Consider the following 25,415-nt stretch of genomic DNA (forward strand, 5'->3'; position numbering starts at 1 on the left):
TTCTCTGTTGCTTCAACTTAAATGAAAAACAAATGGATAATTAAAAACAAAAAAAAACTTTTATTTACTTTTCTGCTATATTTTAAAAAAAAATTATTTTACATTCTAGATGAATTTTATTTTTTTAAAATTACTCTCTTGCATAATATATGAAAAACAACAAATCATACTCACACACAATACTCTCTTTCTTGTCTCGCTTTGTCTCTTTCAAAAGTTACAATATTTCTCTTAGAAACTATAAATTGTTTAAATGATTTTGCCTGCGTGCATATCTCGTATAGAATCTCTCCCTCTTCACGTATGAAACTGAGCAAAGTAGGTGACTCTTTTGTATGGAACTTAGCAATATTCACAAAGTATGTTACACTTGATTTCTTCAATTGAGAACTTAAAAGTGGTTGTGGTGCCTTTAGATGTTAAAAAGTTAGGGTTTTTTCATTACAATTATTACTATATTACTCTTAATGTATTTGTATTCTAATTTGTATTGTAGTAATTAATATATTATTATTTTAACTAGGATTATAGTAATTTACTATTTAATTACTATTAAATTAATAATATATTATTCTATAAGTTATTAATATTTAAATTTTATTTTGAATTAAATTAAATTAATTTATTAAATATAAACATGAAATGCTTCTATTATGATATTTTATTTAATTTATTCTTTGAGTTATTGCTCTAACATGTGCGTGCAGTCTTTTTCAATGATATTAGAATCATCTCCATAAGTTTAGTGATAGAACAATATCCATAACAAAGCAAAAATAAATCTCTAATGAGTTTTTCTTACTTGTTCTTCCAAGTATAATATTAACAGCTCATTTTATTTTTTATAGTTAATTATTACACCCCAATACTTTTTATTATTAAATCCAATCAAATTAATGTCTCATATCTCCCGAAAGGAAATGAGCATGAAAAAGAAAACATTGCTCAATCAGTAACTTTCCAGCAATTAAGATGTTACTAGGCTACTAGCATCCTATCTGATTAACGGTAATTTTCATCTTTTCTCTTCCCTTACTGTTTGCAAGTGAAAATGCCAAAGCATTTCAATAGGAGAGCCCCAGTGTGATTTGTATCTGAATGTACAATTCATCTAGCCAGGTCAAAATAGCATCTTGGATAGTTGACAGATTACTTTCAGGCATCGCTGGAATGAATGGATCAAATAACGCCAGCAAGGAAAACCAAAATCAACTTGGGGCAAAAGCCGAGTCCTGGAGGTAAAAACTCATTGCCTTATGGTAAGCTCAGCCCTGAGATGGAGGATGCCATTAATAAAATAATTGCTGTCATCTTCCATGAATGCTTCCCAGTGTACACTGAACAGGTTCCGATACCCAACAGCCTTCCCACCTGTGAAAGTGTAGTTCCCTTTGTACTTGTTGACATACCCCTCAGTTGGCTTTGACCTGGCTGCAAACTCATAGTCAACAGCAAAGCTCGCTGATCCCTTTTCTTGCATTCCCAGAAAAAGTCCAAAACAGTGATACGTGCCCTGTTGGTCCATGTTGCAGTGGGCAGACAAGAAAAACCCCTGTCCACCAAGGTGAAATGCTTGCGAATACACCCGACCAGTGGGAAAGAGTTGCGCACACTCCTCCCGCTTCAAGTCCAGGTACACCACACACTGCTGATAAGGAAGTTCAAAATCAACCACCTTGACAGGTCGGTACTTATATGCCCGCTCCACAAAGCGACGATTGACAGCATTGGGTACATCTACTGCAAGAGCATGCTGCCTATGTGGTGTCTCAGCCTTGAAAAACAAGGCCTCAAGCACAACCTTGGATGCAAATTCAGGGTGTAAGTCATTGCAATTTAAAACCTTCTTCAATTTTCGACAAGTCATGTATGGGAAACGGATTAGTTGAACAAGTTGTTTGGCAAGAACTTCTTTCCGCTCCTCCAATTTGGGATAATGAGTATGAGCCCACTTGAGCACTAAGTCATATATAGTATCCTCTGAAGCTGCCTGGAGATAATCACTGGATAGCACAGCCTCAATACCAGCCAAAGGCAATCCAAGCACCTCTTCCTGAAACCTAACCAGAAATGAAGCTCAATAGCATGGGTCAATAATTCAAGAAATAAATGACAGAAGCTCAAATGCATTTTCCACATTATTCCATGGGAAATTAGTGCTGCGAGCAGCTAACAAGAATAAGCTCGAAATATTCTTTCCACTTTAATTAAGCAAAAGCTGTGGGCATTGCCAAAATGAATACATGAGTACATTCAACATTGGCATAAAATCATAAGGAAAATTTCTAATAATAATAGGCAAGCCATCAATTACAAAGAAAATCGAGCTGCAAATAAAAGAGGCTTACTTATATATATCTTTGTATCTCACAGATAGAAACTTCTTCGCTGCGTCCGTCAGGGGCTGAGCTGCTTCGGCCATTAAAATACTCGAAGGAAGGTCCAAGTAGAGCAAAGCAGATTCACAGGTCATTGGGATGTTGCGCAATAACTTGCTGCAATATCTCATGCATGATGCAACCTTGAATTTGTCAGCAGCCAAGAGCACATCCAGCAAAGCAGTTGCTCGGCTCGCTGATAAGTTGTTACTATACATAAAATTGAGGAGGTCCATTAAGGCCTCTTCTTCTGCTCCAGGAGAACAAACAGGGGAAGAAGAAAACAGCAATAAGCATCAACTCGAGATTGGAACAAAGAAACAATAAAAATGATGACGGCCCATAAATGTGTATAGGTGCATAACTAACACTGAAAAAACTATATAAAATTATATTTATAAAAAAGCAGCCATCAATAGGCACTAGTAACCAGAAACAGCCAATAACCTAATGCTACTGTATTTACCAGAGGCATGTATCTGTATAGTAACGTCTCGCTGCGCTGAATCTTTTATCCCATTTAAAAATAACTGCAGGAAACAACATAACTTTATAAAGGCACAAAGTTCAAACAATAAAAGAGTAAAACAAGGCACAGCCTCTCACCTCGTGAAAAAATAGACTCTTGGCTGCCAATATTGCAGAGCTAATATGTACACTCTTAACTCTTAGAACTGTTGAACAATCCATGCTCCAGGATGAGTCACTGCTTGGACCAGCAGCATCACCTATACAAGTAAATAACCAATCATGCAAACAGAAAGTATTTTAACATGGCAATGGATACAATTTGCATGCAAGTGACCAACAAAAGCAAAGACGATACAATAGAATAAAATAAGAAAAATACCACGTTGATGAAAATCCAATTGAGCATCTGTAGGAGACCCCTCAACCATGGCTACAGCTTCTACATCTTGATTTTCATAAGCCACAGTATCCTCTGTGTCGGGAATGTTACAAGTCAGTGCCTGCTCATCCTCACTTTGCCCCACGATTTCCACAGCTAAATGCCACAAAGTGTAAGCCACATTCTAATCAGCAAAACCAGTATCAACATAGACACTAGTAATAGTATTTTATTATTACAAATAAAATCAAAGAATCCAAAATTGCTAGATACAAGAACTTTAAAGTAAAACTAAGAGTTCCATTGGCAAGAAAGTCATTATTTTTTATACATAAAACACATTAAATCAAAATCCCATTAAATGGTCACCATAATTTTTTTAAAAAAAAATAAAAATAAAACCATACTTTTATAAAGAACAAAGCTAAAAGCTCTAAATTATCCAGTGACAGTTAACAATGCTAAAGACTGAAACTTTACGGAAAACCAATAATTCCCATTAACAAGAAAGCCATCAATTGATACATAAAATCACATTATATTCTAAATTTCCTCACTTCGGCAACGTAATTTTCAAACTCACATTAAAATTTATAAAATAAATGACAATCGTAGTGGCAAAAACAATTTAGTAAAGCTAACAATTATCAATTAACAACAAAATCATTACTTTCAATTCAAAAAACACATTATATCAAGCCAAGTAACTCCCAATCATCCAAATTCATAAAAAAGAAATCCAAACTTTATAATAATAAAAAAAAAATACGGAAGTACTGACCTTTATCTTTCTTAACATCCTCTCTTCTTCTCTTTCTGTTACGGGCCCACTCAGTGATGCCAGAGCAGCCATCACCGGCTGATTTTACATCAGGCAAACCAGCGACGATCTCGATCTTTAACACCCTATCAGAGAAATTACTGTCATTGAAAGCGAAACTGAAATCATAGTCCAACCGGGACTCGACGGGAGAGACGTACGAGTCCATGTCACTTCGAGGATCAAAGAGGTCTGCCCCCGGTAATATCATTAAAAAGAGAGAATCTTTAAGGGCTTTTCATTTGATTTTTAAAGATTTTGAAACCTTGCAAATTGGGGATTTTGTTTTTATTAATTAGTTTGGATGTATTGTTAGTTAGGGTGTGAGAAACCAGGAAGTTAGTTTGAGAGTGAAGATGGGGGTCTAGTATAGTTACCAAACATAGACAGTTAGTTAATATTTTGGATTTTCTTTGTCTCGAGAAAAAATGAACAAAGAAAATTATATGAAAATAAATTATTTAGAGAGATAATATTAATTTTGATAAAAAAAAAAAGCTACAGTAACTAATAAAGTAGTCTATTATTATTATTATTATTATTATTATTATTATTATTATTATTATTATAAAAACACTATAAACTCTCTTGGATTTCACTATGGTTTGGAGTAATACATTTTTTTTATCATCAAAATTTTATTATCTTTGATTGCATTTCTTTTTTGATAATCATAAAAAAAAAATCAAGAGTAAAACACGGAGAAATCAAGTGGCCGGTTAGAAGCTATATGAAGGTGTGTTTGGTGTCGCACGTCGGAAAACCCCGCGCGCCGATCCCGCCCTGGCGATGGCGGTTTTTTTCTCTCTGTTATTGAAATTGATTTTGTTTGGAGTCGCCACCTAGTATTTAATTGAGGGTTACTAGGAAACCCAGGTTGACTGGTCTTGTCAGAGATTCGCGGGTAAGGGACTGATTGTGGTTAGGGAAGGTATTAGCACCCCTAACACACCCTACCTGAGGTAAGCTGCTTCGTGGCTATGATGTGTTAAAGAAGTTTTAAAAATTTTGTTTTTTCATCGGAATTTAGAAATACAACTTTCGTACAAGTTTGTATTTCTACACCGTGATCCAATCAAAATATTAAATCCTTCTTTATTCTTTTGCCGTCTCATTATAAAAAATCCCTGAAATAAAAACAAACATGCATTTTTCATATTTTTTGTTTTTTTTTTTTTGCTTTTTTTGTTTTCTTTTTGTTTTTTTTACATCCACAATACAAATTATAATATTCAAAAATAAATAAAAATTACATCAAATAATTCAAACTTCACAAAACAGTCCTCAAAACTCCAGGAACTGCAAAGGAAGTGCTTCAGGAACTGCAGAAATTCGTGCAGGAACGCTGGCGGCGCGTGTTCCATGCGCCTCCGTCACTGGGGTTCACGCGCCGCTGCTGTCAGTGCCGGAAATGGGCGGATCTGCCCTGCTTTCTCCTTCTCTGCCAGTGGTGACACCCACCGTCACCTGCAAAAGAACAAAAACACACAAACACAACAGATGGCAGTTGATTTTAATCTTTTCCTCCCTTGTTTTCGGATCTGTTCTTGATCTTTTTTTAAGTTATGGTTTGCTCCGGTAACAGATCTGGCGCGGCTGTCGTCTGTGGCTGTTGGAGCTGCGGTGGAGAGAGGGAGCAGTTGACCGGTCGGCGACGCTGGTTGAAGGAAATGAAGAGGTGGCTGGCTGTGTTCGGTTACTGTGGAGGAGACCGAAGAGGAAGAAGATCTGTTGAAATGGGGGAAGCTCCGCTGGCTGAGGAGAAGTGAGGAGGGAGCCGGGAGGAGCTGCTACATGTGTGGGTTTCTCCAGGTGTGGCCGGCGGCTGTTGATGGAGACGAACTGCCGCTGAGAGGAGGAGAAGGAAGTGTTTCCTGGGCGCAGGGAGCAACTGCGGGTCTGTGGGCACAGCCCTGTGTGGGTCAGAGCTGAGGAAGAAGGGAGCCGTTGTGGAGGCTGTTGGGTGGAGCAACCGGGTCTGCTGGAGGAAGACGGTGCTGCTTCATGGGGAAGGGCCGTCACTGGTCAGCGGCTGGAAAAGGAAGAAACCGAAGGCAGAGGAGAAGATCGGTCTCTGTTTTTGGAGGAGAAGACGATGGAGAGGAAAAAAAAGGGAGGCTGCGGTGTTGATGGTCTTCCTTCACTGCTGGTGTTCGGCAGATGACAGACTGGGAAGGCTGGTTGTGTTTGGGCGAGAAGGAGCAGGAAAACAGTGCCGGTTTGAGGGAAGAAGAAGATGCTGGAACCGGTTGGAGAGGGAGAAGGAAAATGAAGGCTTGTGCAGGGAAGGGAGTCCGGCTGGAAGAGGAAAACCAAAAACGTGGGGGGCGGCTCTCTTGAAAAAAGATGGGTTTAGGGTTAGGTTTTTTTGTATTTTTTTTTCCTGATGTTGTCAAAATTGCCCCCCATTGACTGGACTTGGTGGCTGCTATTTATAGGCAAAGTATTTTTCGGGCCTCAAAATTGGTCCCTCAATTTTTATGTAAATTTGGCCCCTAATCAATCAATTAACTTGGTAAAAATTAAATTGGGTCTCTTAAAATTCTGATCTTTTCAATTAAGTCCAAATTAAGCTCCCAAACTTAATTTTTCACCAATTAAGTCCAATTAATTTGACCCGCTCAAAGTATAATTAAGTCTTTGCACTTAATTAACTCCTTCAATTGGACCCAAATTAATTCTTGAGCATGATTAAAATTTAATTTGGCCCATGATTAAATCAAATTGGCCAATTAAAAATTTAATTATGTCATTGGACTTAATTTTTATGCAAATTCGTCTAATACTCATTTAATTTGACCTTTGAATTTGCATTTTTCTATTTTTGGGCATAACAGGGTACAATTAGGCCTTGAAATTCCTCCAAAAATTGCAGCTTGATTTTCGCCTATTTTTGCAGCCTTTCTTGGTCAGCTTTCTCCGCATTGCCAGCCTTTATTTTATTTTTTTTATTTTGGTTTTTTTTTTATTTTGGAAAAAAAAAAGTGACTTTTGGGGAATCACCCAAAATTGGGTGATGACATTTGGTATTGCGGTAGCTGCTGTGATTGTGGTTTGAAAAAAGTTATTTTATAAAAAATACTTTTAATTGAGGTTGATTTGGAAAAATATATGTTTGATTAAAAATATGGTTGAAATTGAGATTGAGCAAAAAGTAGTTTAATATGTTTGGTTAAAAAAACGCTTTTCAAATTGAGGTTATAAAATAATTAAAATATATATATTAATATTGATGGTTTTTAATTTAAATATTATAGATTTAACTACTGTTATTATATCATGAAATAAATAAATATTGATATCAAATATTTTAATGGTTTTATTGCATTGAACAAAATTGGAATTGCAATCAAATTCTACAAATGCTACGTCATCAAACGATCTCCTTCTAATTTTTTAAATAAAACACAATTAAAAAATATAAAATATATATATTAATATTAATGGTTTTAAATTTAAATATTGTAGATTTAATTACTACTATTACATCATGAAAAAAATAATACTTTATATAAAATATTTTTTATTATTTCATTAAATCATCTACAATTCCATTACGTGCAAAATTCATTCAACAAGAACTACAGTTTCCATAATTTTTTGAGCGTGCAATAAAATTAGATAAAATATTATCAGGAATAAAATTGAGATTACAGTACGAGTGAATTTAATTCACTCTACACTAGTTTTTAGGAAAAAAAATAATGTTCACATGACAGTGCGAGTGAATTTAATTTACTCTAAACTAGTTTTTTTTACAAAAAAAAACTGTTCACTTAAAAAATAAACAGTGCGAGTGAATTTATAATTCACTGCATTGTTTTTTTTAAAACAAAAAAATATATTCAATGAACAGTGCGAGTAAATTAAAATTCACTCGCACTGTTTACTTAAAAAAGTAAACAATGAAGGAGAAAAGCAACCAAGAGCTGTTTCGGCAAAACCTGCGTTGTAAATGTGAATTGCACTGGACCCCTCCAAAAATAAATTGTGGTTCTTTGCTACCAAACGTTTACAGGCTACGGTTTGCTTTAAAAGCAACCGTAGCCACGTAAACAAATAACCACTTACTATAATTTACCTACTTTCCTTTGAATTTCTTTTTAGTATCTTTAGGTTTTGAAATTTTTATTTCAATTCAAAATTTTATTTTATTCATTTTTATCCTTAAATTTGAGGGAGAAAGAAAGTTGTTGGTTAACCCGATTTCGATGACAAAAACAATTGATTTTAGTGCCAATAGTTTCCTTTCAACGAGATGATTTTCATCAAGTTGTTTTTCCATTCATCTGGTCAATAAAAGTAAATTAGGGATTGAGTAGAATTTTAAATTCAGGATCATTTTTTTTATTTTGTTAACTGATTTTTTACTAATTTAACCCTAGAAATGATTTTATTTAGGTATGTAAGGTTGTTTTAGATGTTTTCAAGTGAAAATTAGGTTTTTTCAGGTAAAATTGAAAATAATTATTTTTAAAAGTAAAAAAACTCAACTTTCCGGCCATTTAATTCAAGACAACGCCTTATTTTACTTTATTTTTTTCTTTTAAAAAAAATGAGCGGATAACAAGTCATTTGTTCCTTTTGTCAACAAAATTGCAAGCTCATACGCGTGGCATTCTCTATTTTGATCAAATGCGTTGAGCCTTCTAGACAGACGCTCGTTGGCCTCTATTTCTTAGGCCATTATGTTTTTTTTCTTCTTTTTTCTTATTAAACTTGATTCAAATAAATAACTATATTAAAAATATTATTTTATGAAATGTTATTGAATTTATGTTTTTTTTATGGATGACATTATAGGGTTTTTTTTACAAAATTATCAAACACTTTTTTTTGGACAGCCCTTCGTGACTGTCTTTATTTTTAAAAAAATTTATTTGTTTACTTTTTTACCATGTTTTTTATTATCACTTGGATACATAAAAAAAGACTCCAAAAATTTCAAGTGTATTATTTATATATATTTTTAAAGTATCCACAGAATAATCATCAAAACATTATTTTTTATTAAAGTTTTATTTTATGATTATGATAATTTTTTGTTTCAAAAAATGAACATTTTGATAAAATAAAATTAAAAAAAGCACATTAATAGGACAAAGAGGTTTTAATTAAAAAAAAAGATGTTCTTTTTTATCCTTATTTCGGGTTGCCTGAGTGCTTTGGATATTTAATCTATTTGCATTTGGTTTTTATCAATTGAAATACATTGCCTGCGCAAGAAGCTGACGGGATTAGCTTGTCCCCAATTGGGTCCAATCAAACTTCTTGGGACTAAGCAATCTCATTAAAACAAAGGGTTTGAGACTTGAGAATATTGGGCCTGACATGTATATTGTTGAGGCCCATACCAACTTAGTTATTGGGCCTAGTTGCTTCTTCACCGGGCTATTTGCCGAGAGGGGCCTTTTTAAGGAAATTAAGCAACGTCATCACATTAAAACTCAAATAAACATCATTTTCAGAGTTCTGGGCCAAACATAAATAGCACCCACTTAATTTCCTTGTTAACGCCCTGTTTTGGGCTATAGTTGAATTGGCATTCATTGAATTTTGAAATTCCTTCCTTTTCTTTTAATTAAATTTTTTAGTATATTTTTATGGTTTTGATATGCTGATATTAAAAATAAATTTTAAAAAAATAAAGTAAAAAAAGTTTTAACCATTTTAACTTTTTTAGGTCAATTACTAGTAAAAAAAGTTTATCAGGTTATTTTTCTTGTCTTTTGAAACCGATGAAGACCACTAATATAGGATGGAGGAAAGAGTCGGGGTGTAAACTTATTACCACCTTCATTGTTTGAGGTGATTTTTTTTCTTTACATTTCACTTATTTTTAATAAGAAGACCAATGACAGCCAATTAATCACAAAGTCTCTTGAAAACTCGAGAAAACTCAACAATGGACTAAGATCCTTGTTGCATCCGTTGGAGTTCATCCTTGAAATACAATTTGTGAGTTTTTGATCGATGTGAGAAGGAAACTTCAAGAGCTTGTCAAGCGAGTGTTGCAAGCTCAATACCTCACTCATGGACTCCACTATAAGAGAAGAAAACAACAAACTCAACATCATCTTGTCTGTATGCACCCAAGAATTGTACTTAAGATTTGGCTTTATGACTCCACTAAAATAAGTGATCAAAGCATATAGAGCAATGATGCTACCATCCAAAAAAATCAAAGAGCTCTTCACTAGTTAATAAAGGAACAAACTAAACTGATTTCTCTATAATAGATAATTGAAAGAAGTTAGTTTAATAGTGAGCATATGCATCGATCATTGTGTCAAGTGAAATGGTAGAATATGAAAGGGATAAATCACTTAGGATCACGATTTGCAACCATAAAAGTGTATGACAAATCTCCTTCTATAATAAGAAGATGTCTTTCTATTGTATACAAATGTTACAATGAAAGAATCATATATAATATATAGAAAAGATAAAAAGAAAGGATAAATACAAATAAGTAAATTAACATCATACAACTATACAAAATACAAAGAGATTCCATGTTAACAGAATAGGTAAATGGACATATCTTAGGGATCTCCCTTATCAATTACAAATTACAGTTGGCATTGAAAGAGAATTATTCATCCAATTGTAATTGTTTTTTAATACCGATTTAGCATGTCATCATGATCAGGATCAGAATAAGAAGAAGGATCTATCCTGAGAATGCTCGCGTTAAACTCCCGAGTCGCAGGTAAAAAGCTCGTTATTTAACTTACCATAATTCTTAATTATTGTCGTCAAATGATCATTAAGTATCTATACATGAGCAGTGAATGGCACCTAATTACGATCATGTGTTGATCTTTCCTCCAATAACCTCATCTGCTCCTTTCTTGTTCATCACTTTAGTTACTTGTTGCTATCGTTATGTATGTATAGTCAAAGGTGCAAAGTTGAAAATTCTGCTTCTTTCTAATATATAGTTCTTTAACATTAAGAAAGCAGCAACCTTTTGTTTTGAATCTTTAACTTGTTTATATTTGGAAACTCTTTTCTATTGCCGACTCCGGCAAGAAGAATTTAAATGATGCCCTAATACCAAATTTCTTTTAAGTTTACGCCTTATAAACAAGCATCTTTAAGTACTGCTGGTTTATTTCATGGATATAATTATAGCTATTATAAGTATCAACATAAAGCTTCCACATTTGTGCAAGATTACACTTGTTAAGTCATTTCAACCAAAGCAGCTTTTAATGGCATCCATTGATACTGTTTTTTTTGCTTTTCTAGAACTTGACCAATATCATAGAGAATATGAGTTATGGATCGTGAATATGCATTTTCAAGACGAAGAGACATGAGGATATATTTTTTAATTTTTAAAAGAAGGAGACATGATGAATATTACCTATCAAAGAAGTAAAATCTTCTTTTTATAACAGCCAATAATTTTCTTAATAATTCACATTTCCCATCATGTCCTCCAGATCAACAACAATGCTTAACAAATTTCATCACGACGCATGATTAAGGAATTATTAGTCTCTTAATACTTCATTTCTCTAATCAAGTGACTCCGGACATTAACTCAATACAGGAGGAGTAAAACTAGATTCTTGCCTAAAAAATGTGATGTAAAACTGTAAATACGTTAAAAGCAGCTGGTGTAAAACTGAAAGGTTTATACTGTGATTATGTGGGGGGAGAAAAACTTCAAAATGGAACCTGTGAACAAGAAAGAGAAGGGAGAGAGAGAGGTCTAAGAAAACTCCAAAGCATATCCAGGAGCACGAGAGAATATTAATGAAAACATCCAAGGACCATTGCATGTGGGCAGGTATGAATGATTCTGGCTAAAAGCCCATCATGACAGAGAGATGGATTTAAAATCATATACTTCCGAAAAAGATAATAGGAAAGAAAAGAAAAAACCAGCTGTTTTACAAGCACAAGGTCATTTCATGGGACAACCCCATTTGCCCAAATAAAGCATGAACTGCCCTGTTAGACTCTGTGCTATTATTGCATGGGTACTTGCTTCTCTCAAATGGCTGACGTTGTCTGTAAGACAGTAACTTCGTCTCTTTCTTTGAATTCTAATATTTCTCTCCCCCGTCTATGAAGGGAGGTGTCTGTGCCTTATGTTTGTTTAAAGCCCGTTTCCATGATTCTCCATTTGATCCCATGTTAACCTTTTAGAAAACAACAATCTCATGAAAGAAAGTATTCTACACATGTGTGTTTTTAAAGTTGTTTGTGCCAAGGTTAATTAGATAGCCAAGCCCTTGCTCTTGTGGTTATTGATCTAAATTTCTGGATTTAATGATAGATGCATGGATCGATTTGATCTCATGAAAGAAAACTTTTTTCTGCCAAATATGTACCTTTTTTTTCCTTGCTTTAATTTTTATTTTTTTTTGCCTTTTCTTTCTTTTTTTTATAAAAAAAATAATTATATAATATTCATAGAATAACTATGTCATCCTATTAATTATTCTTTGAAATCCATCTTGAAAAAATAAATAAATACAAGCAAGAAAGAGAAATTCTAAATGAATATATATTCTTATCATTTTTTATTTTTTACAGTTCATAGATTTTATTCTCTCTCTTACTTATGTTTGTCACTTTCTTCAAAGTAGAAATGTTACAAGTTACTCTATATGTATCATTAAATTAATGTTCATTTTAATTTTTTAGAGCTTGTTTTCAACAGAAGATGTTTTTGGTTTTTTATTTAGATTTTAGATTTTTTTTTCATTCAACAAAAACCAAATATAAAATTAAAAAGAATGAAATACATATAACATTAAAAAGAATGAAATACTGGGTTTTCAATTTTAATCAAATTCGAAAGTTTGAAAACCAAAAAATCCTGACCATTAGTCCTAAAGACAGTGTTTTTTCTTAATCTCGAAAGAGCTAGAGGGAAAGGATTCTCAATTTAGGATCTATTATGTCGTGGAATTTTTTTATTTTTTGAGAATTGTTTTATGGAAAACAAAACACGTTTTTTTCTTCAATTGTAAAGCTTCTCCATCTCTCCAATTCTTCAATTTTGCATTATATTTGAATTTTTTATCTTATAATTTTTTCACTATTTGTTAAATAGAAAATTAACAGATATTCTCAAGTGATTAAACATAGTGAGAATACTGAAAACATTATTATCAATATAAAATATCAAAATTAACTTTTCCTTGCCTTTTCATCTCTAATTGATATCTTTTTTTAGGAGTTCATTGGTAATACATAACTTTATCATGAGGATTTTTATTTGAAAAAAATAAAAATAATAAACTAAGTTAGATTATAACAAATAATATGCATTTAGATTTTCAAATTCTTTATTGAAAAAGGTAAAAATTAAAATAGAAAATTGTTTGATGTAATTTCGTTAGATTAGGCTTTAAGCTGAAACTAAAGATGGTGAAATGTAAATTAAGATCAAATATCGAGGGCGGGGAATTAATGTTCCAACAAGTACACCAAGAAGATCATTGTACTGTACAACGTTTTGGACTCTGTGCACAAAGATTGAAGGAATATTTGTGCAAATTAAAGCATCTGAAGATTCTGAACCGTGCAGAAATAGGAAGTGAAAGGAAGAAAATAGAGAGGGAAGGAGCAATTAAAATAATGAACAGGAGGAGAAATTCAAGCACCAGTGACAAAATATCATGATGAATTTCATTTTAGTCATGGAGGAAGAGCGAGGGAAATAATGAGAAGACACCGAGTATCTGAGGAGATAGCGAGTGTCAAGGTTTGTCTTCTAAACCAGACAAACTTTTCTTAATTTTTTCCTTTCAAGCTAGGTCTTTTTTTAGATTAGTGTTTTCTTGCATGATGTCAAAGAAAGACTCAATTATAGAAACCAGTCCATGTCCTGTTCTCCATTTACGCCTGCGTTGCATCATCGTTCATTCTAGTTACAGTAACTGTATTTCTATTCTTCATATTACCAAACAAAAAAAAACATATTTTTTCAAGTAAATAACTTCACTAGAAGTTCGAAGGAGGGAATTTCTTACTTCATTTTAATCCTTTTTATTTACCTTCCCCGCAACTTCTGTTTTGTTTACCTTAATTATGATTTTTCTCTTATAATTTCTTCGTCCTTATATTATTAATAGTAATAGAAAATTAAAAATTCATATAACATAACACTCTTAACTTGAATATAACCATGACTTATATGATATAAACCTTACACGTATTAATTTTAAAAGGGGTATAGTTCAATTAATTAGATCCTAAATTTGTTTTTTAAAAATTATCAATTTGAGTTTTACAAATCCTAGAATCACTAAAAATTTACATCATCATTAATTTTATAATTCATCATATTAATTGATTTATATACAAGATAAGATACTCTTTGGAAAAAAAAAAAAACGTTACAGTTAGCAAAACTTTCCATTAAAAACCCCGTAAGAGAAAGATTTGAGAGAGATTCTGACAAGCCTAGATTAGCACCCTTGCTTTTTTTCAAATCAAATCATATTCACATTATTAATAAATCTAGGGTTGGACCCAGGATTAATTACATGAATGGACATTAGGCTTGCCTTGTTAATCACCATGTTTCCGCACAAGGCACAAGGAAAGGCCCACCAAGAATACCGACTTAGGGCTGTTGGGTTTTGAATATTGTACACACAGTAAAAATAATAAAATAAAATTATTAACGAAATTTTATAATCTTGTTAGACAAGTTTAAAATAAAATATTAATAATTTGTTTAGTATAGATATTCATTGATTTCATGTAATTGATGTGTAAAATTATAATATTGATACGTGGAGATGAATACATTACTTAATTTCAGCTTAGTTGAAGTTTTTAGTATATTTTGAATTATAACTCTTTGAGAAATTTGAGATGAAATGTATGGATGCTGAGGACATTGTAGAGTTTAGGAAAAATTAGATAAATAGTATTGAACTTTATAAAGGATAATTAATTATATGTTGTTGATGCAAAATATAATGAAATTTTGAAAAGAAAAACCTTCACTTGTCAAGGGTAATTAAGATTCGATGAACGAGGGATTTTATAAAAAGAAATTGATTCTGTATAAAAGATGATTGTATATAGTTTTGTTCATGGAAGGAGAAGATTTGATTGACTCATTAAACATGCATTGTTAAGTTTCAGCATGTGAGGGTTGGATTTTTTTAGATGCACATTAAACCCCATAAATTTCTTTGTTGTTAGTTGAGAATATAAAATTGAAGGAGAATTGAAATTGGATTTCTATTATGATTTTTTAGTCTAAATAGTTTTGGCCATGTTAATGCAGGGAAGGTTGAAGGAGTTGGATAATAGATAGGAGCAGCTGGGTGTTTGCAAACTTCAAATGGGTGCAATTTATTTTTTAAAAATTTGATGTCTCATGCTCTATTTTTATTTTGTTCCCCAAATAAATGTATGTATAAAAAAGAAAATAAAAAAATGGATTGATTAGATATCAGAGACAAAGTTAAAAATATTAATATGTCTGACTTGCTAGTATTATAAGAAAATTATTTGGAATAAAATAAGATGTTGATTTATATAAAAAGCAATGTATTTATAGAAATTATGATGAGGATCATAATTGATTATGCATGATAAATTTATGTTTTATATTATGTAGTTCTTAATTGTAAATCTATTGTTGTATAAACTTGATTTCAAGTTCTTCGTATATAGACATGGCATGAGCAATAGTTATTGTTAATATTTGTAGTTTAGGTAATGGCAATGTAATTATTTCTATATTAAACCTCTTTTTGTGGTAAAATACTTATTATATATCTCTTGTTGTGTAATCAAAGATTAAAACTAAAAAGGGCATGTAAATTAATTAACTATTAGTCTTTGTTATATCTATAAACCTAATATTAAACTTACTTGATTATAAAATTTTGATAGAATGTTAATGACATATGTAGTAAAAGTTAAAAATATAGTGTTAAAGAAAATAATGACCAAGTAATCAATCCGGGATGTTTAAAAAAACATTTCAGGTAATTTCATATATGTATTGTATTGAGTTAAAAAAGTTAGGTCATTATATAATCAATTTCTTTTAAATTAACCACAAACCCTAAATTACAAAATATTAACACAAACATATCAGAAGGACCAACAACATAAACAATAACATGTAATGTCAAAAAAAATCTAAAATTATCAATTTAAAATGATTTAACTAAATAAGTGCAGGTTTGAGAAAGGAGTTAGGAAACTCGTTGGATGGCAAGGTTTAAGAAAGGAGAAACAAAAATGGGATGGAGGATGGGCAAGAGGAGGAGAGGATCTAGTATCATCGTTGTTGTCTCATCTGTTATTGTTATAACTAGTGTTGATTTCTTTTTTCTTTTTAATTTAACGTGGATGTTCGGGTCAGCTTGCGCGTACCTCGACTAATCCCATGAGCCTAAAACTAGTGTTGATTTCTTGCTCACCAAAGAAGTGCGGGGGCATACATGTGTGTCAAGATTTTCAATTATAATTTGCTTCGCAGTTCATCCTTTTCTTGATCTCTAAAAAGGGAATGAATTTGGAATGTAATATATAACGAAGGATTTTTAATTTCAATTACCACTTATTAGCAGAGAAATTGAGATAAATGGAGAGAGAACTGGCATGCATAAAAACGAGAGAGTTCAGATATCATACTCCTGGGTATGTAGAGTTTAGTTTTTCTAATTTTATCATATAGAATAAAATATTTTAAGATAAGATAAGATATTTCGTATTTATTAATAAATTTCTCAATAAAACTAATTCAATCATTTAGTAATGGAAAATTAATATGATATAAAGTTAATATTTCAAATATTGACTATATGATTTCTCCATATTTTACATTTTAATCCTCTCTTTTTAAATCTTCCTTTTCTTTTTCAAACTTCATCTATCAATTATTAAATGAGAATAAAATGAACCCAGTAAAAGAAAAAAGAGCGCTAATGAAAAATAAAATAAAATTGAGGTGGTTGGCTGTGCTTCCACTCCATTTTTTTTATATAGTATAATAAAATGAATGGACATTTATTTAAGGTACCAACGAAATTACCTATATCATGTCTAGTTGTATCTATGTCTCCTGCTTTCGTTGATGGAATGGATATTACTTTCTTTGTTTCTGGTAATAAAATGGATATTACTTTACACTGCATAGTATTGATTCAGATTATGACGTCAGAATATATAAATGTAAGATCATCTTTTCGCACACATTAATTTGATCAATTGTGCCCCTTGCATATTGTCTTCTATCTATGCATTAATCAAGTTAATTATTCTTTATTTGTTTCTCAATTTCTTTACTTGGCCTGGATAATTCTGTATTTTATTCTATAAATAAAAAAATAAAATTTGATCAACAAAGTTTTGTTAATTTCTTTATTCACTTACACTTGATAATCTTTATTCTGTATTAATTTCTTTATTTGTTAATTTTTTTAAGAAATAAAAAAACAACTTAAGATGGAAATACATTTTATATATAAAAAGTTGAAAATTTTGTACATGAAAACTTAAAATTTAAATTGGATGATCATGTCTAATGAAAAATTGCACACTTACCATCGTCAAATGTGTTTCATCAATATATCCATCATCTTATATTTCATAATATATTTTTAGACAATCTCTTGATTTACTAGAACCATTCGATCATGGTGGGTATTAGCTAATCAATTGTTAATGATGAACTTTTTTTTCATTAAAAACTGATTAAGAAATTAAAAATATAAATAAATAGTAAGCAATTCAAATAAATACAAAATTATCACAAAACAATTAATCAATTTTTCATTTTTTTGAATTGTTTCATTTTCATTTTATTTTTAATCAATGTTTCCCAGCGAGAATTTTTTCCACGCGAAAAAGTTGGGTAGCAAAACCTTAATCTATTGTAGCGTGTCTTTCCCTCTCTTCTCTGAATATAATACAAATTGTTACTTTTCTTCTTCTATATTACTTTAATTTTTTATAATCAAATTAAGTCTCGGTTTGATCCATATTAAGATCCACAATTACTATGAATTTTTAACTTCAATTCCCTGAATATAACACAAAATGTTACTTTTCTTCTACATTACTTAATTTCCTTATAATTAAATGAAATCTTGATATGATTCATGTCAAGACCCACAAATACTATGAACTCTGAACTCCAAACAAAGATTTATAACATTTGATCTTATCTCTTTCACACCATCAAGACTTCATCATTAAATCTTAATATTTCCTCCCTCCATGGAGATCTTTCTCCCGTGCCAATGCCCGACTCTACATCTAAGAAAAGGGATGGACCAATCGAGTTATAAAGTGAAGGCCACTTGATCAAACTTGCAAAATAATCTTAGAAACATGGAGTAAATAACAAAGTTGAAAAGATTAGATGGATGGACAGGAGAGAAAATAAAGTGGTGATTGGACAATGGAAATGAAATGGTAATGAGAAAGAGGAAACAATAGTCGAGGGCCTGGAACAATGGGACGGAGAGGGTACCATGTCGTAGGCAGCCTTTTTGCATTGACAAGACAGTGATTTCAGTAAGTGACCGGGAATCTGATGTGATCTCTTTTGCCACAAAACATATTATTTCCTCATTGCCATCATCGTCCCATTGGCTCTTTTGTGCACCTCCACCCTTCCCTGTCTGTCTTCCTGCTCCACCTTCCCTAATAATCTAACACCTTGAGTCCGGAAGCTTTTTGGGATAATTTATATTAATGGCCTTCTCTGGAGTGTGCGTCCAAGAACCAGCTACCGTTTATTCCTCTAGACAAATGGAGTAAGAAAAAAAAACAAAGGAAAAATCAAAACTTTCTATTTATTCAAAGACAACATGGTCCCAATCTAAGAAATGAAAAAACTAGTTTTTAGAATTCATACCGAGTTTGAAAAACACATTCTAGAGGTTTTTCAATACAATTTTTCATTATTCTTTAAATAAAAAACCATGAACAATACATTTTTTTTTTACAAATGTTTTTTTTAGTAACGTAAAGATTAAAGTTATTATTTTTTTTATATTTAGTTAGTGTCATTAATTTAATTTTTGTTATAAATCTAAAATAAAGTTTTTTTTTAAGTTAACGGTGTGATTTTTAATGAAATAAAATTAATATTCTATAATTAGATTATCATGAATATAAAATATTAAGATGAATATTATAAATTATAATTTTAAATTTTTATAAAAAAAAATAATTTTAATATTGACGTATTTTTTTTATTCTTGTAAAAGAATTTATATTTATTTTCAAGAAATAAATATATCTTTTAATTTTTTATTTGAAAATAAAAAAACATACAAAATATAAAACAAAAAAAAAAAAATTCTGTTACCGACACACCCTTGACTTTGTTACCTAACGTGTTATAAACATCAGTTTCGCTGTCTTCTTTTTCTGTGTTGTTTTTTTTTTTTTTTTTGATAAAAAAGAACAACAATAGTGGGTTTCTTCTCTCTCTTTGGAATTCTTTGAAAATTTATGATGGTTGGAATACCATAAATCAACCTGCTTAATTAACGTCTGAGATTAAAGTATTGATTATTTTGTAAAGTATTTTCTTTATTTTTTAAAATTTATTTTTAATATAAATCTATCAAAACAATCCAAAATCATAAAAAATAATAATTTTCAAAAAAAAAACTTCAAAATTTTCAAAAACAATTTTGTAACTTGGTAAAGTCTTGATGCGTTTCTATTTCCTTTTTCGAGTGTAGGTTATTCTTCTGATAAGCTCTTGAAATATCTACACTTAATTTGCGAGGAAAAATAAAATACTTAACCACTAAACATGCACGGAGCCAGTTCTTTGAAATTCTTATTTCAGGATTAAGAAATTCTACAAATTACTCCTTCATTCAGGGATTGGTCAAGTCTTTTCCGGAGGTTTATAATACATATCTATTTATCACAAAAGAAACTGATAAATTTAACAAGAACAATTAATTTCTTAAAAACATAATAATCGTGTTATTTTCTTTCCATATTTTAACGCAGCCACGCCCGCACGTCCATAGACCACAACTACGAACCAAGCAGTGCGCGACGCTTGCCCCTCCCCTCCAAAGAACATATAACGTGTTTCCTTTTGTTGTACTTGGACTAAAAAGTAATGATTAATAAAATTCTGATGATTTTTTTTACTTTAAAATATTAATCAGATCAGAAAGATGATTTTTTTTCTTATGAACATCAAAACTTATCTTAAGAATAACATGATTGTAAAAAATAACAATAGCCACCACTTGCGCGTACCCAAAGCAAACAAAAAGTTCCCAGAAGACAATTTTGCTGTGAGAAACTGAAATTTTCTACCGTGTGTAAATGGTGGTCATATATATATATATATATATATATATATAAAGCGTGAAAACTGTCCGAAGGACCAACATGAAGAGAAAACAATGTGGAGGATATGTAGAATCTTTACTACTATATAAGTAGCTTTTTATAGCTAGGAAACAAGGGCATTATAAAATATGTTACTTGGGGAGAACTTACTTGTACTATTTATTCTACCTTGTACGCATGTGCCATAAGATATTGATAATATAGGTAGCCTTGAAGAATTGCATGCTGTCTTCTGTTTTTCCCCCTACCATACGTATAAATAAAGCAATGGAGCAAACAAATGACAGGACATCCCACAGTAGATATTATATCAAAAAGAGCAGCTACCAAGGACTTGTCTAACTGGGGTTGTACCTCTCCAACAAAGTGTTTCTCAGCCTAAATGAAAAACCCTAGGAAGATGTAGGTTTTATCTGGAATCTCGAGGCTAGGGTTTTAATAATTCTTAATTTACTCTGAAGCTTTTCATTAAATTAAATACCATTATTATAAGTCCACGTAAAACCTTTAGCCCTGCAAATGAATCAGCATCTTTGCTACGATTTCAATTCAAACACGCGGTTAATTAGTTTCAAGGAATAAATAAATTAAATAAGGAAGAAAAATAGAATTTCCCATCAGTTTGTTGGTTGGACATGAAAAATATTTAACCCATAATAATTTAGGGTGTTCTTCAATTTAATTTCCACCCCATGTACTAGGATTTAAATTTGAAGCTTTCCAACAAAAATATCAAATTTAAAACGTTTTCACGAATAAAACATCTAAAATAGTGGAAACTTAAAAAAATGAATGTAAACCCCCTACCACCAAAACGTTTATATAAATTATGTCCCTCGGGGCTAAAAAGCATACCCTAGATTAATAGGGCTTGAATGGAAGTACACTTCTTTGTTTTATTTGCATTTTGTTAATTTTTAATTAAGTACTAAGTACAGTTCATGATATACATTGTTTTTTAAAAAAGTATACTATATAATAAAAAATTAAGGGCATATGCAAAGCAGTGATGGGCTTTCCATAATGCAAGGGATTGGCAGGAGGGTTCTTCACTCATAGCATGGAAGAGAAGAATACGAACAAGTCTTTTACTATTAGTATTAATTTCTTTAAAATAATAATAATAATTTGTTCTCCGGTTCCTGCCTTCCATTCACCTATATAAAGCCATGCCTCTTCTTCAAAACCCATGAGTTGCTTAAATGAGTTATCATAAAGCTTGTGATTGTAGAAGCTCTCCCCCTTCCTTTCTCTGTTCGCTCATCATGAGATTTCTTTTTCCGAAACAGTCACTTTTACCACCTCTCCCTCCCTCCCTCTCTCTCCCTCTCACAGTTTTCACTCTCAACCCTCTAATTTTGATGGCCATTTCAACTTGAACCAGTGCTATCCCTTCCAAACTCGGTTGTGACTTTGAGGATGGTGTGATGATTTGGAGAAGGGTTACATGGAGTACTCACAAACCATGAATCTATATCTATGTTAAAGTTGCATAGATCTGCATAAAATTCTTCACCTAAGCATTGATGAATCTCTCTGTGAATTTCTTATCTAGACATCTGCTTTTTCTCTAACCATCCGCTGCATCTTCAATTTGTTTGTCGCATTTTTTTTTTGTCTAGATGATAATTAATAGCTAAGAGAGCTTTCTTCAGTCCACTCATGGGTGGTAGTAGGATTTAATTAGCTGCCGACTCATTCATCCAAATACTGAGTTAAAGGACAAGGAGATTACCCAGTAAATGAGTGAATGATGCGGGAGACAAATTGAATCCTAAGCTTCCTGTACTTGGACTGAAGGGAGCTCCCTTTCCTTTTATACTATGTATCTTATACTTGTTTCTTGTGTTTAATATATATCTGATGTTTGGCTGGCGGCAAATGCTGTGTGTCTATATGTATATATATTCTTCCAGACAGCATGAAATCAAGTTTTTGTTCAGGTAATGCCAGATAACCTTGAACTTATCCACTTCCTTGTGTGTTTATCTTGTTTTGTTATCTAGAAATAGATCTGGTTATAAATATCGAAGATATATGCATATGTACTTTTAGAGCCTTAATCGAATCAATTCTCACAAAAATTATTAATAACAATAATAATAAATTATAGCTTCAAATCTATCACCAATTGCCATTATGTTGTTGTTGTTGTCATCTTTTTTTATTTTATTTTTCTGTAGAACTGCTCAAAAAGTGGGAATTAGATATTGCAAGCTTAAAGTATGATAATCTTTAACAACAAGTGGCTAGAAAACTTGATTTCATTAGGGATTTGATCCAATTTTGAATTAGTACTTGCCTGATTTGCCGGGCAGCTAACCATTCATAATTGCAGGTGAGCTTTCTTAAGAAAACTGCCTTTTAGGGATAGACACAAGGAATTTTAGGGTTTTGATCAAGCTGCAGCTGTTTCTTTGTTAAAGGCAACAACGCATGAGGGGCAGAAGATTTTACAAGCTCACGCTCCACGACATTAGCTTCTTGGGTCTTGCTCTTAAACTGCAACAAGTTCCTAGACGGATAAAAATGTCCCCCAGAAGTTGAATTACTGAAATATCCTCAATGGAGGTTCTTACCCGTGGTTCATGGAATATCCACTTTAATTTGCAAAAATAACATGATGTCTATTTTTCCTACTAATTTTGACCTGTTTATTTACGAGTAAACAAATGTATCCACTAAGAAACTTTAGAGCTCTCCTCAGCTGGAGATTTTATTTTGTACACTTGTAAGTTTGGAACGTTTATATCATGTTATTTTCTTTTTCATTCGTTGTTCATATCTCTAGGCAAAACATTCGTTCGGTTCTTTTCTTTTTTATTCGTTTTTTTTTCTTTTAATTTGCTTTGAGCATAAATATGGCAGAATTACTGCAAATGGTTTGTGCCTATCTTGCTACTAAATGATTTTAGAAAAGGGAACACTTGTTTTATAACTTTTGCCTCCACAGGTGTAAGAACCTTTTTCTGAATTCTCATGGAAGCAAATTCCTGGGAAAGAGTAGATGAGAAGGAGCTTCTGCTCCTCTCCCCCTACAGCTATGTAAGGGTATTCATTGTCTTGGCCCCTAACATATCTTGAATTACAAGAATGAATTAACAAAACATATCTTCCTGATTATGTGTGTGAAAGCAAAAGGTGTGTATTGACGTTGTATTTTTTAATTACTGCTATAAGATTCGATTCCCTAATTAGAAATCCTCAATTGTAAGAACCAGGTATATAGAAGAAGACAATTAAATAGTGGAGAAATGACCATATGTTATAATATTCCTACATCCAGTATTTGATGTGCAGCTAATGTCACAGCTAAGTTGACTCCTGTTGAAACCCTAGAATGTAATGTCACGCTAATATAGTTTAAGGCTTTAAGCCATAATCAGAAAGGGAAAGAAAACATTGACTACATAGTAAAGTGGGTTCTTTCTCTAGTGTTGCCCTCCTTGAGGCCAGTGAATGACAGGTGCCATACGAGCTCTGGCTCTCTGTGGTTCTCCTTTCGCCGAACGAATCTCTCTGTAAGAGAAACAATTCCCCATTACAGATGTTTTTCTTTCTTTTTTATGCTAGTACTGCTAGCTAACTCCTTTTCCTCTCTAAGCTTACTAACACTATGCTAAATATGGATACGAGCTTTTTCTTGGAGCCTCCTTCGACTTTTCTAAATCCAACGGCTGTTTCTCATGCCATGATCGATCGTTTTGCGCCATCTTTAACATACACAAATGCCGTTGTATTTTGTCAATATTGTTTTATCAATCTTTTTGTTGCTATGGGAATTATCCACGTTCTAATCCCCCAATGGTCCCAGGATCCATTCAGTAGTTTTGGGTGCTCAAAGCTATCATTTGATCACAAGCAGCACTCTTGTTGTATCTAGCGCCACGTGAAAGAAGAATGATGTAAAATTATGATAAACAAAGAAAAATATAAAATAATGTTGTTTAACAATTCTTTTATTTATTTTGTTTTAATTTTAATACATGAGATATTAAATATTTGGATCATTACCTCCTCCTGTCTTCGTTCACAATCAAAACTCCATTATTCTAAACTAACAATCACCTTAAAATATCATCAAAATAATACTTTCAACATTTCAATATCGAAACCTATTTTAAAATTCAAATCAAGCTAAAAGATTAAATTTTTGTTTTTCAATCTCAAATTCTCAAACCTTGAAACATTAAATTCGCTGACAATTACTTATAACATTGATATAAATAAAATCGTGTTGCACAACTCTTTTACTTGGTGGCGGTATCACGATGGCTTGAATCTAACAAAGGAGATTCCAATCTAAAATATATCCTATAATTTAGGTATTAAAAAATATAGGATTAAAAAATTTAGGTATTAATATCAATATAAATATTCTTAGTCACATGAAATTTTGGATTTTCTAACTCGATTCATGGATCAACTAACCTATCCATTTGAAAGATATCAACTCCCCCAATTATTTCATCGTTTCCTTCTTCAACAACTTAAACATGACTTCTAGATTTGATTTTTAGAATGAATAATCAATCAACTTTATTATATTTATTTTTAAAGAAATGAGTGTATGTATAATAATACGCTTGTTGGGAAAAATAAAAACATCGTTGATGTTGCGAAGTCTATCTCTTTTTATATATTTCAACCTAACCATGGTGAAAATCTACTCCAATTACTCCATAAATATCATACCAATACCATTTGAATTAAAACATTGTATCTTAGGACCTATGATATCACAATTCAATAATCTCTTGTAACTTGTCATAACAATCAACTTCAAATTAATTAAAAGTTGAACTTTTTACACAAAACTCACTATTATAGGTCTTTTTACCCTCATCGTATTGTTAACTATGAAAGATATATCTAATAATGAAATATTTATTATAACACTGGATCTTTATTTTAAGATCCAAAAATAAGAATTTTAATCAACCAACATTAATTCTTATGTTGAACACATGGTTAAAGTTAACAACAATTAATGTTCAAAGAAAAAACATCACTAAATCTAAACTTAGAAGTT

At 31.7% G+C, this 25,415-nt stretch overlaps 1 protein-coding gene and 1 long non-coding RNA gene across 3 annotated transcripts; one reads left to right on the forward strand and one right to left on the reverse strand.

The window, feature by feature from the left end:
• Positions 1 to 817: 817 nt before the first annotated feature.
• LOC7479279 (BTB/POZ domain-containing protein POB1) lies at positions 818 to 4,432 on the reverse strand. 2 transcript variants are annotated; one of them, XM_024593845.2, is made up of 6 exons: positions 4,010 to 4,432; positions 3,229 to 3,412; positions 2,985 to 3,106; positions 2,845 to 2,908; positions 2,349 to 2,628; positions 818 to 2,060 (listed from the first exon to the last, which is right to left on the reverse strand). In XM_024593845.2, the coding sequence occupies exons 1-6, from the start codon at positions 4,079 to 4,081 to the stop codon at positions 1,247 to 1,249; spliced, it is 1,536 nt and encodes a 511-aa protein (XP_024449613.1). In that variant the 5' UTR covers positions 4,082 to 4,432; the 3' UTR covers positions 818 to 1,246. The 2 variants fall into 2 exon arrangements, with proteins under 2 accessions (XP_024449613.1, XP_002299499.3); XM_002299463.4 differs by having other exon boundaries at positions 3,229 to 3,384; positions 4,010 to 4,431.
• A 16,783-nt stretch (positions 4,433 to 21,215) lies between these two features.
• LOC112328776 (uncharacterized) lies at positions 21,216 to 23,154 on the forward strand. The gene is made up of 2 exons (XR_002983928.2): positions 21,216 to 22,326; positions 22,722 to 23,154. It is a non-coding gene; the product is annotated as an uncharacterized LOC112328776 (long non-coding RNA).
• The last annotated feature ends 2,261 nt before the right edge of the window (positions 23,155 to 25,415 follow it).

Source organism: Populus trichocarpa, chromosome 1 (assembly GCF_000002775.5).
Source record: "Populus trichocarpa isolate Nisqually-1 chromosome 1, P.trichocarpa_v4.1, whole genome shotgun sequence".
In the NCBI taxonomy this organism is placed as follows: domain Eukaryota; kingdom Viridiplantae; phylum Streptophyta; class Magnoliopsida; order Malpighiales; family Salicaceae; genus Populus; species Populus trichocarpa.

Bases quoted from the DNA above. Each gene is read 5' to 3' on its own strand.
- LOC7479279 (XM_002299463.4), bottom strand. From the start codon at position 4,259: ATGATATTACCGGGGGCAGACCTCTTTGATCCTCGAAGTGACATGGAC. The intron at 3,107-3,228 runs GTATTTTTCTTA...TTACTTGTATAG, and splicing joins ATTGGATTTTCATCAACGTG to GTGATGCTGCTGGTCCAAGC. The intron at 2,061-2,348 runs GTAAGCCTCTTT...ATTTCTGGTTAG, and splicing joins AGATACAAAGATATATATAA to GTTTCAGGAAGAGGTGCTTG.